At 49.6% G+C, this 11,469-nt stretch overlaps 2 protein-coding genes across 2 annotated transcripts; one reads left to right on the forward strand and one right to left on the reverse strand.

The window, feature by feature from the left end:
- Positions 1-3,598: 3,598 nt before the first annotated feature.
- Positions 3,599-7,488, forward strand: LOC119274894 (U-box domain-containing protein 33-like). The gene is made up of 8 exons (XM_037555646.1): positions 3,599-3,851; positions 4,126-4,247; positions 4,360-4,481; positions 4,582-4,695; positions 4,872-5,253; positions 5,368-5,784; positions 5,913-6,641; positions 7,058-7,488. The coding sequence occupies exons 1-8, from the start codon at positions 3,599-3,601 to the stop codon at positions 7,274-7,276; spliced, it is 2,358 nt and encodes a 785-aa protein (XP_037411543.1). The 3' UTR covers positions 7,277-7,488.
- A 2,318-nt stretch (positions 7,489-9,806) lies between these two features.
- LOC119292586 (expansin-B9-like) lies at positions 9,807-11,034 on the reverse strand. Its single transcript, XM_037571399.1, has 3 exons — positions 10,832-11,034; positions 10,641-10,750; positions 9,807-10,546 (listed from the first exon to the last, which is right to left on the reverse strand). Exons 1-3 carry the CDS (start codon positions 11,007-11,009, stop codon positions 10,037-10,039), a joined length of 798 nt encoding a protein of 265 aa, XP_037427296.1. The 5' UTR covers positions 11,010-11,034; the 3' UTR covers positions 9,807-10,036.
- Between the last annotated feature and the right edge of the window lie 435 nt (positions 11,035-11,469).

The following is an 11,469-nucleotide window of genomic DNA, read 5'->3' on the forward strand; positions in this document are numbered from 1 at the left end:
TATGCATCAGCCGAAGCTTTCCAAACGTCAGCGACTAAGCGACACGCGCCAGGTTGGACTGCGTAAGCACCTGCCTTGTTAAAGGAGGTAGCTAGGTCTGCTCACCGGCCACATACGCAATGTGCAGGAGTGCAAAGGGCGATGGGCCCAAGACCCCTGCGCACTTAGGATTTAGACCGGCGTGCTAACCTCTCTGACGAGCCTAGGTAGGGTTGTGGTGTGTTGGTCGGCCGAGGCCGGTCATGACCTGATGGTGTGTCCGGCCGGAGTTGATCGAGCGTGTTGGGTAAGTTGGTGCACCCCTGCAGGGAAATTGTTCTATTCGAATAGCCTTGTCCATGGTAACGGACGCTCGAAGTTGTATCCCGATCGATACAACTAGAACTGGACACTGGATGCTGAGGCATGTAATGGATATGATGGCTCCAAGATCGTTTCCTCGCAGGGAGTCGAGGAAGTGATCTCTGGGCGCTAATGTTACAACATGTTTGCTAAATATAAATTGCTATTATATACTCTTCTGAATGTTGCAAGATGCTTGGAGCTGCTTGAAGATGCTAGTCTTCGATAGGCTAGGCTTTCCCCTTCTCTTCTGGCATTCTGCAGTTTAGTCCACAGATACAACCCATTTCTTTGATACAGATGCATATTTAGTTTAAATCAGATGTAAGTCTTGCGCGTATTTTGGATGAGTACTCACGGTTGCTTTGCTACCTCTTCCCCCCCCCCCATACCCGATTGTTGCGACCAGATGACGGATCCCAGAAGCCAGACGACACCACTGATGACTACTACTACCTCGAGGGTGCCTACTACTACGTGACGGCCGCTGACGACCTGGAGTATTTAGGAGGCTCCCAGGCAGGAGGCCTTGCCTTCTTGATCGTTGTTGCTTTTGTGCTAGCCTTCTTAAGGCAGACTTGTCTAACTTATGTCTGTACTCAGATATTGTTGCTTCCGCTGGCTCTTGTGTATTCGAGTTTATGTATTCGAGCCATCGAGGCCCCTGGCTTGTAATATAAAGCTTGTATTATTTTAACTTGTGTCTAGAGTTGTGTTGTGATATCTTTCCGTGAGTTCCTGATCATGATCGTACACATTTGCGTGTATGATTAGTGTACGATTGAATCGGGGGCGTCACACCTCGTCAGCATCCACCTCGCCACTGTAATCACCGTCGGCTTTTCCTCCTACCTGACTACTCTGCCCTGGTTCGTAACTATCAGCATTTCCTCCTTCTACCTGACTGCTCTGTCCTGGTTCGTAACCATCATCTCCAGAATTTGACATAGATAACTGCCTCCCTCCACTGCTCTGCCCAGGATCATAGCCACCCTCGCCTTCATGTGCAGTGACCTCCTTCACGACAGGAAGCACTAAGGCAACATGATCGCATGCCCTGCGTTCACAACCTTGTAACCACCGCACCCACTCGGAGTCTTGCTCTATTGGCCTCAAATAAAAGTAAATTATTAAACTTGACCGTGTCCACAATGCATGAACACCGACGGTGTGTGTTTCAGTATCAAGCCTTAAACTTGTTGTAATCCATTCTTTCAAATGACCGACTCACCATATTTGAGGTGCGCTCATTGGCACCTCTATGTGAGTAAATTCACTCAGATCAGCTCCCATCTCAGTTGTTTGGACAGTATCAAAACCGTAGTAAAATATGAACTTCGCTACATCAGACATCTCGGCTCACCTAAATTTTTTCCAACAATGACATAAAAGTATTAAGCAACAACTTAAAATATCCGCACTCCTAAAAATTTGACATGTATATATATTACAGAATATTAACGGAGCAACTAAAAAAATTCACACACCTGCAAATATATTACGAATATTTGCCAGGGCAACTACAAATATTGACAGATTTAAATATTTGACATCTACATATATTACGGATATTACCAGAGCAACTCCAAATACTGACACGCCTAAACATTTGACATCCACATATAGTACGGAATACTACCGGAGCAACTTCAAATTTTCACACAACTAAATAGTTGACATCTAAATATATTTACGAATACTACCGGAGCAAATAACAATAACCGCACACCTAATTTATTTCACATCAAAACATATTACCGAATACTACCGGAGCAACTACGAAAAATAAAATGTGTGTTGAAATATACCCTTGAAACGTGCGAGCGAACGGCGAATGGCGGCCTTCAATCACCGGAACCGGAGCCGGAAACTCCACCAAACTGTCGGAGCTTCACCTCCACCACCTCCAGCACACTGCCCTAGCTTCACCACCTCCACCTCCACCGCCGCCACAACCTCGACCAGTGTGCTAAAAAAAGCTCCAACAAAATGCTCACCGTGACCACCACGAGCTACCTCATCAGTAGATCGAGGTCTCGCTCCCCTAACTATGTACAGCCCATTCACGGTGCCAAATTCGCAAAAAAATGGCTCATTTTGGTGTAGAAATTGGAGGCGTTTCGTGTTAGAAAGAGGAGAAAGAAAGAACGGAGCAAGGAGAAGGAGAAAGGAGAAGGAGAAAGGAGGAAGAAGGCAGCCGACGTGGGACCCGCACCCTGTCGGCCAGCAGCTGGCCGATCGATCCACAGAAGGCCGACAGGGGCGCCCCATGAGCGAGCCGCGCCGACAGCCCCGTCGCGACGTGGCCTAGCCACTGGTCCGGCTGCACGTGGCCACGGGCCGGCTGTTGGCTGGATGGTGGCTAACTAGGCCCAGTCGGCCTGCTGTGGGCTGACTAGGCCCGGTCGCAGCGGGCTGATAGTGTATTATTTTTTAAATTAATATGTCTGGCGTAATATTTATGAAAATTAATTAAAAATGTATTATTTAAAAAAATTAGCCGTTTGGTGGACATGATCCCGAGGCCACCCTAGTCACAAGGCTTACAGATCTCAGTCCACCAGCACACCCCGAGCACGAGGAGACTCGTGTGCTGGTGGTTCCGAACCAAAAAAAGATCTCAGTCCACCGAACCATGTGGTACTTTTGCTTATCGCTCTCGCTAGTCCAAAAAAAAACGACCCTGGACTCTGACAATCTCATGATGAAGCGTCTCTGGCAGGCTATAAAAGCTCATAATGAAGAGGCCGAGATCCACCTTGTCGCGGGTGTTTTCTCAAACCTACCCAAAGCTTTCTTTTTTGCGAACCTTGTACTAATACCAAAGCCAACATAACCACAAGGTCCGAGCAAACGTGTTGAGGTCGAGCAGAATATCAGGTGGCCAACTTGGAAGGATAAATCAAACGTGGCGAGCTTGTATGATAAAGAACCTGGCCTGTTACGATTTTGTAGTACCATACGAACTTGTGACACTGCGAAGGCGGAGGGTACACGTTGCAAGTTCGGGAACTGGGACCCGCTTGCCAGCGGCAGCGAGCGGCTTTGCCCCGCGCGACCAGTGTAGAGCCCTGGTTGATCTAGATTTCTCCTCGGCGGATAACTAACGCCGATTTTCAGTTGCGACGTACGCGCACGCGCACGCGCGCGCCAGCGCCTATCATATATCCGTATATAGGATAGGTTGACTGGTAGTACGATCTGTACCGCGGCCTAGCCTATGCGGAACGCCCGCGCCATTCCGCAAGCATCATCCATGCGGCCGATGCCTGAGACGGCGAGCGCGCGGAGCGACGGGGAGCCCGCGGCGGCGGCGGCCGAGGAGGAGGAGGCGGCCGGCGGCGGGGAGGAGACCGTCAAGGTGTTCGTGGCGGTTCCGGAGCAGCACAAGAACGGCCAGCTCACGCTCGCCTGGGCGCTGCGCAACCTCGCCGATGTGGTCCCCGCGGCCGCCGACGTGATGGTGGTGGTCGCGCACGTCCACGTGCCGGCGCAGACCATCCCCGTGAGTACGTACCGGCGCCCGATCACTTCCTTCTCCTCTACCAGTGCGACCTGTGAGATCAGTTCATAACTGATCGAGTTGGAGGTTTCTTCGGTAGAAATCGTAGCCAATCCTAATTATACACACAAAAAATAGAAAGATCAGTTCGTGATCGGAACAAGTCTGACTGAAATGCGCACTTGCAATCTCGTGTCTATTTTGTTTCTGATCAAATTGCAGTTAGTTAGTCATAGGCTCATAGCTAATCTCATCTGGAGTCTAATGGCTTTGACTGGCAGTGGGAAGCAAGTTCCACGCAAGCAAGCTGAGAGCAGACCTGGTGAGCGCCTACAGGCAGCGCGAAAGGTCTAAGGTGGACAAGCACCTCGAGGAGTACATTCGCCAGTACTCCACAGTGAAGGTGCAAACAGCCAATCCATCTTCATTTCCCGACCTTCCAGATCCCAGAATCAATCTGCAGGAACGCGGGGAGTACTGACCAAACTAAATTGCCCTTCATATTTTCTTGTCAGATCAAGTGTGAGAAGCTTGTGATCGAGAGCGAAGACGTCGTGAAGGGGATCACGGAGCTCGTTTCGCTGCACGGTGCGAGCAAGCTCGTCATGGGAGCAGCCGCTGACAAGCACTTCCCTAGGTATATATAACATGTGTGGCTATGGAGCACATATTTTTCATATATTTCGTCAGTCCGTTAATTGCATCAGGAATTAATGCACGTTTCAAATACATGACAGAAATCCCAGCAAAATGTTGGTGCCAAGGTCCAAGACGGCACTTGAAGTCATGCACAAGGCTCATCCTTCATGCAAGATTTGGTTTGTATGCAGGGAGCATCTCATAAGCATCAGGTACTACTATATAAGTAAGAATAAATAAGTAGCATCACGCACTTGATTTCTTCAGTTGTACATAGCAGCTCAAGTAATTCATGATTTATGAGGTTCTGACCTATGAAGCTTTCAGATTCATGACTTTTTAGTTTGGCCCATAAATTCAAACCATCTTTCGTTCAAACTGTGCGCAGGGAGGATGGTACTCTCAGAAGCCCGATACCAACTCCGGCTATCGTACCCGCACGTCGAAGCCCGATACCAGCTTCATCTATTGTGTCCGCACGTCGAAACCGATACGCGAGCAGTAATAATGCAGTTGATAGCTTGATCCAGAGGTCCATGTCCGAGAAAGTATCGCCCTTATGGCTGCCTTGTCGGTCAGCCATACGAAGAACCCTTAGCATCCTCAGCATGGAGCACGTCTCCGTGGGCTCCTGGGACAGCAACCCAAGAGATAGCGTCCCGAGCTCGTGCCGCGAGGAGGCGCCGAGCGATTCCTCCAGCTCCTTCGAACTGCCGATAGACGACGTCTTCGTGATCCATCACAACATTGCACCGTGCCACGATGATCAGGTTGTTTGCTTTTTAACAAAACCCTGCGCCTTAATCAGCTAGCACTAGCACGGACAGATTCAGGTGCATTTGCTTTCGACACAGCGTTGTAATGTAATGACTGATTGATTGCAGGCCAAGAAAACCGAGGATGTGCCCAAGCTGAAGGAGGACATAGCCAAGGTACAAGAGGACATGCCACTGTCCAAGGAAGAGGTGGAGGCACTCAAACGCGAACGTGACGACGCCATCCGAAAGCTCTCCGAAGCCGGTGAAGCCAAGGGAGAACTGGAGCAGCGAGTCATTGATCTCGAGGAGCGAACATCCCTCCTCGACTCGCAGCTCAGGCTCGCGGAGGAGACGCGCACCACGGGGCCAGGCTTGGATTTCGCATGGTGCAGCGAGTTCTCCCTGTCGGAGCTGCGGCAGGCGACGCGGAACTTCAGCGACGCCACCAAGGTCGGCGACGGCGTGTACAGAGGGGTGCTGCGCAACACCACTGTGGCGATCAAGATGCTCCACTCTCATAGCTCGTCACAGTTCCAGCAAGAGGTAAACTGAATTGTACCCCCTCGTGTACTTGTCTGTGCATTTGCTTCAGCTCTTGAGAGACAAAAATTCAAAGGCTCTTGAGAGACAGAGGGTAAACAATGCTGAAGCTCTAGATGTTACTGGTGCAGGTTGGTGTTGTAAGCAGAGTGAGGCACCCAAACCTGGTGACGCTGATGGGCTGTTGCCCGGAGGCTTCGGCTCTCGTCTTCGAGTTCCTGCCAAACGGGAGCCTGGAAGACCGCCTCGCCCGTCGAGACGACACGCCGCCGCTGGCATGGCAGGCCCGCACGCGGATCATCGGCGAGGTGTGCTCCGCGCTCGTCTTCCTCCACTCGTGCGAGCCCCGCCCGGTCACCCACGGCGACCTCAACCCGGCCAACATCCTCCTCGACGCCAACCTGGTCAGCAAGCTTGGCGACTACGGCGCCTCCCGTCTCCCGACCATGACCGACCCCGGCAGCTCGCCATGCACGGACCCGGAGCTCCTGATCACCGGGGAGCTGACGGCGGACTCCGACGTGTACTCCTTCGGCGTCGTCGTGCTCCGGCTGGTCACGGGGCAGCCGGCGCTGGGCATCGCGAGGAAGGTGGAGGAGGCGCTGGAGAAGGGCGAGATGGAGGCGCTCGTCGACCGGTCGGCCGGGGAGTGGCCGTTCCCGCAGGCCGAGAAGCTGATGCTGCTCGGCCTGCAGTGCGCCGAGCTCAGCAGCAGGAAGCGCCCCGCGCGGATGAGCCAGGTGTGGAGGGTCGTCGAGCCTCTGGCGAAGGCGGCTTCCATGCCAGTCGCACCAGAGTCTCCTGTGCATTCGTTCGGTGAGAGCCACATGCCGTCCTACTTCATCTGCCCAATTTCTCAGGTATATTGCTGAGTTGCCCCATTTTAAAGAGTGTATTAGTCTTTTTTACATTACGTATACTTTGTGATTTCAAGTTTGCCTTTGTGCTTGGTGTAGTGGGCACCACAAAATACAGGTTTAGGCAATGCTATGACCAATTTTACTTGAATTCCATTGAATATAATTTGAACCATTTGCGCTACAAATGGGGAAAAAAGCAGACTAAGGCGTAGCCTACTGGTGGTAAGGGGTTGATGCCGCCCATCTAGGTTCAAGGCATGGTAAAAAAATACAAATGGAAATAAACTGACATTTATGAGTGGTGACCATTTCTACCGGTAATCTTTTTACTGCGAAACGCGATATAAACACAAACACTCACATACATGCACACACACACTTCACTAATGCCCCAGTTCATTGGTACAAAATTGCAGGAAGTTATGAGGAATCCTCACACGGCAGCAGACGGCTACACCTACGAGGCGGAGGCGATCAAGGGGTGGCTCGATAGCGGGCACGAGACGTCCCCGATGACAAAGATGCCTCTCGTGCACCGTCATGTCACCCCGAGCTACGCTCTTCGGTCCGCCATACAGAATTATATGCAGCAGCATCAACAAAAGATGCCACCGCGATCGGTCCGGTCAACTTGATGCATTCTTGACGTCAAAAGTTCACCGTTCTGTGTCCTTGCTTAGAAGTCAGCTCCACATTTGGTGTATATATTGGTAGTACATTGTTATTTTTTCGTTCGTGAGTTGCAAAATGAGATCTACTGTGCATGTTTTCAAACACCGATGGATTTTTGTTGACATGATTATCATTGAATTGTAAGAATACTAAACCTATAGAATATCTCCTGGAAACGTGATCTACCTATTAGTCCCACCCTGAATTCGAGCTAAAGCCTCCTAATTCTGAACTAAGAGAAAGGTCTGGAGTCTTACTGGCTAGGAACACACATTTGTGTGCTAGCCACCCCAGGTTCAAGCCGTGCCTCTATCTATTAATTTGAGCATAGTTCCTCCTATGCTCAACTCATTTTTTCTTCTTCTAACTACATAAGTGCTCGTACATTGCAACGGGGACATACATATTACTCAGTATATGATTCAACATCATTTATATCTAACTCATACAGTATTTGTAGAGATTCGACGTGATTGATTCCTTTTCTTAATGTTAATGGGCTGAATATTTATGCCTAATATTCCTTTCGGTAATATGTGTGCCTTATATGTGGTGTTGCCAAATATTGGTAGAGATTGACCATGATATGTGTGCTTGATATGTGATGTTACCAAATATTTGTAGAGGTTGATTAGAAATTGGCCGTGATTGATTCCTTCCTATAAAGACATTACTAAATATACTAAAGATTGATTTGTTTTGACAGATAAAACCGGTTTAAATAGATCGGTGGGGTAAAAGCGATTTAATAGTAGATTGAAGGGGTAAAATCGGTGGAAGAGGATAGGCATACGTGAAAGGTTGGGCGAAGGGGTGGTGGGAAGAAAATTGAGTGAAAGATGGAACCTTAGGTTCTTTTTAAGTAGTAGAGATAGAGATTTTAAACTAAACCCTCCTAATTTCTCTCTGGGCCTCCAAGTTACCCCTTAAATAACCCCCACCCCAGAAGAATCTTTTCATAAGTGTAGCATTGCACATCAAATTATTACACTGCTACATGGTGCGCCCCTGTAGAGGTTGGACTTCGAGTAGTTGGTCCGGCCAACCCTAAGTCCAGAGAGCCGACGTTGTCCTCCATGACTATATCTAAGTATTGGGTGATTGTCACTTCGTCTGTCACACTCCACCACATTTTACAGAGAGCCCTGCAGGATGATGACTGATTTAGGCCCGGGTATCTTGAGCATCATATGAGCATAACTTGGTGACACCAAGAACTCGGCATTGTATAGCCTCCTGAAATCGAACACCTCAAAGGAGCATAGTGAGAAAATTTCAACTCTTAATTCCATCCCGGAAGCCCATAGCGGGAAAATTCCTAGAACGGAAGAATCATATGTTCTTGTTAGACCTTTGCTGAATACTTTAATAAATATGGTTTTATGCATCTATTGATGAAGAGGTCGGGGGTTTCAACCTCCTTTTGAAAAAAATGTCGAATACATATTAAAGACTTACAGAGAAGAAACACCACGGCTTCTCCTAGGCTGATTGTGCAACCCCATTTCTCTAGCAATTTGAACTTTGAGAGTTCTAGATTACTACAAGATGGTGCTATTTTGAAATTTAGCTGTTCAAAACCTTGATAAAGATAGAATGTACTACTTTTTATTTTTGCTACATAGGCTCCAAACCATATCATCCGATTGGATTGGGATATATAGTAGTACTAGTAGGAAAGAAAGAGCATGCAAATAGTTTGGTAACAACGAGGCTGATTGGAGATGCTCAAGTGATAGGAAGTTCTTGGTCAAGAAGAGCAATCTCCATCCTTCTGTCTCTAGGATTGTCTACAATGCTATACTTCTATAGATAATTGTCCGTATGTATTTTGTGCACACTCATCATGATTACATACCAAAAAATATACTTTAGCTGGCAATTGAATCAACACTTTCTTAAAAAGAAGTCGATGCTTATTGACTTGCTAAATAAGACACGACTTCATTTGGTAAACCAATAAGATGTGTTTGGGTTTGAACGAAAACTAGTGGAAAAACTAGTGGGCTTGGACGATGATAGTGAGCGAAACGCTGATGGGCGAAATATGAAACCTTACGTCTTTAGATGTGCTCTAGTTATTGCACATCTAAGTGAGCGAATCAAGCATAAAGAGAAAAGAGAAAAAAAAAGAGAAATATCCACACGAATCTCGACGTAAGATCAATGACATAGGACTTAGATGTGTAATACTTATGACACATCTAGATGTGCTTTAGCAAAACTGTTTTAAATATGTACATAAACAGAGAAGGTTAGTGTTTGCCGGACATCCAGCTACAAAGTAGTAGTTGCCGCTTCAAAGCTTTGGTCGATGCTAGTCGTTCAACCCTAAACATAACCTAGCTAGTTGCACCTTGTGATTTGTGAATCAGGTAGGGGTATGGCTCAAGTTAGAATCAGGTGCGGCCATTGTTCCATACTTCTAGGAGTATGTCGTAAGAGAGAGAAAATAATGAAATGGCAACATGACCGTCAGCAGATCACAACTGGTGGTAAGAAATGGATCAAACTCCACTAAATTAGAACAAATATAATCGTAGGATCCTATGGAGTACAAAACTAGAATCCTAAACAAGATAAAAGCACGGCGTGCACATGAATCTACGTACATGATTTTAGTTTATGTGGCTATATAGTAAATGAAATAGCCAAAAAAGAAAGCCTAAACAAAAGGATTCGAACTGTGCTAAATGGATCTGAGGCATTGAGTCGCAGAGGCTCTAGAACTGGATATTTGACGGGTAGACGGTGTCGGCCTTCCAGTTGGCGGGGATGACGTCCTTGGCGATGAGCTTCTTGCCGGACTCGCTGGTGACGCGGATGGAGAAGGGGCCCTTGAGCGGCGTGGCGCCGTCCCACCTCCAGATGGCGCCCCACGACAAGGTCAGCGGAATCCACGCGGGCGACTTGCTCTGCTGGATGTCCATCTGCACGACGTCGCCGTCGTCGGAGACGAACTTGACGAGCACGGCCAGGTAGTTGGGGTTGGAGCCCTTCTCGACGTGGAAGGTGATCTTGGTGCCGGGCGCGTACTTGCAGCGCACCCTCCTGAACTGCAGCTCCAGCTCCCCGAAGGAGCGGAGCGTCTGCTCCTTCCCGGGCGGGGCCATGGCGCCGAAGGCCTTGCCGGAGAGGTCGATGTGGTACGGCGCGATGGGCTCGTAGTTCTTGTCGGTGATGAAGATGGTGACGGGCTTGTCGGAGCACGGCGACGGCTTCTGGCACTTGATCTGCGACCCATCCACGCACGTACTTTGGCGGTCGCTCAGCCGATCAAGTAGAAGATCTAGTAAACGACGTGGATGGAGTAGACGTGGTGCGTACCTCGTAGCAGGAGCCGCATCCCTTGCCGTCCTTGAAGATGGGGACGTTGCCGCAGGCGATCATGCCGTTGTAGGGGGCCAGGTTCACGTCCTTGATCCCGCACGCGCCGCCTGCATGCACCTAGACGTAAGCACTGGCTCCGTGCAAGATCGCGATCCAAGAAAACGGAATGCATGGATATTACGTCGTACCGTTGTCTTTGGGGCCGGAGCCGGTGGGCTTGCCGTACCAGGTGGCCTTGGCGGGGAGCCACTGGTTGTTGTAGTTGGTGGTGATGTTGGGGCCCGGCGGCACGCTGGGGATGCACGCGCCGCCGGAGACCAGCGCCGCCAGGACGGCCGCCGCCAGGACGTAGGAGACGGAACCCATATCGATCGATGGACTCGTGTGTTGTTGCGTGTGAGTGTCAGTAGGTGGTGAAGGGCCGTGCGGCGGCGGGCGGTATTTGTAGGCGAGACGGATGGATCAGCGGCTGCGTCAGCGCGCGCGGCGGCGGGGCGGCGACGCGATCGGCGGAGCGGCGGTTTGGTCATGCGTTGGTGCTGCGCATGCGCGCGCGCGACGACGACCAGTTCACAGCTAGCTAGGAAACCGACTCGCAGTTTATTCCGTTCTCGATCTGTAGATTCTGCATTTACATTAGGAAACCTACTCGTAGTAAATATTGTGCCGCGGTAACGCACGCCAGGATGGATGGATTTACGCGATTCCTAGCTATACTTTCCTGTGGCTGGAACATTATCCCCTGCACTTATCATCGACGTGCAACAACGTGTCAGTGAACCCCTGCATCTGCATGTGGTATACTCTCGCGATCCATGGCATGCGT

This window comes from Triticum dicoccoides, chromosome 1A (genome assembly GCF_002162155.2).
Source record: "Triticum dicoccoides isolate Atlit2015 ecotype Zavitan chromosome 1A, WEW_v2.0, whole genome shotgun sequence".
Lineage (NCBI taxonomy): Eukaryota > Viridiplantae > Streptophyta > Magnoliopsida > Poales > Poaceae > Triticum > Triticum dicoccoides.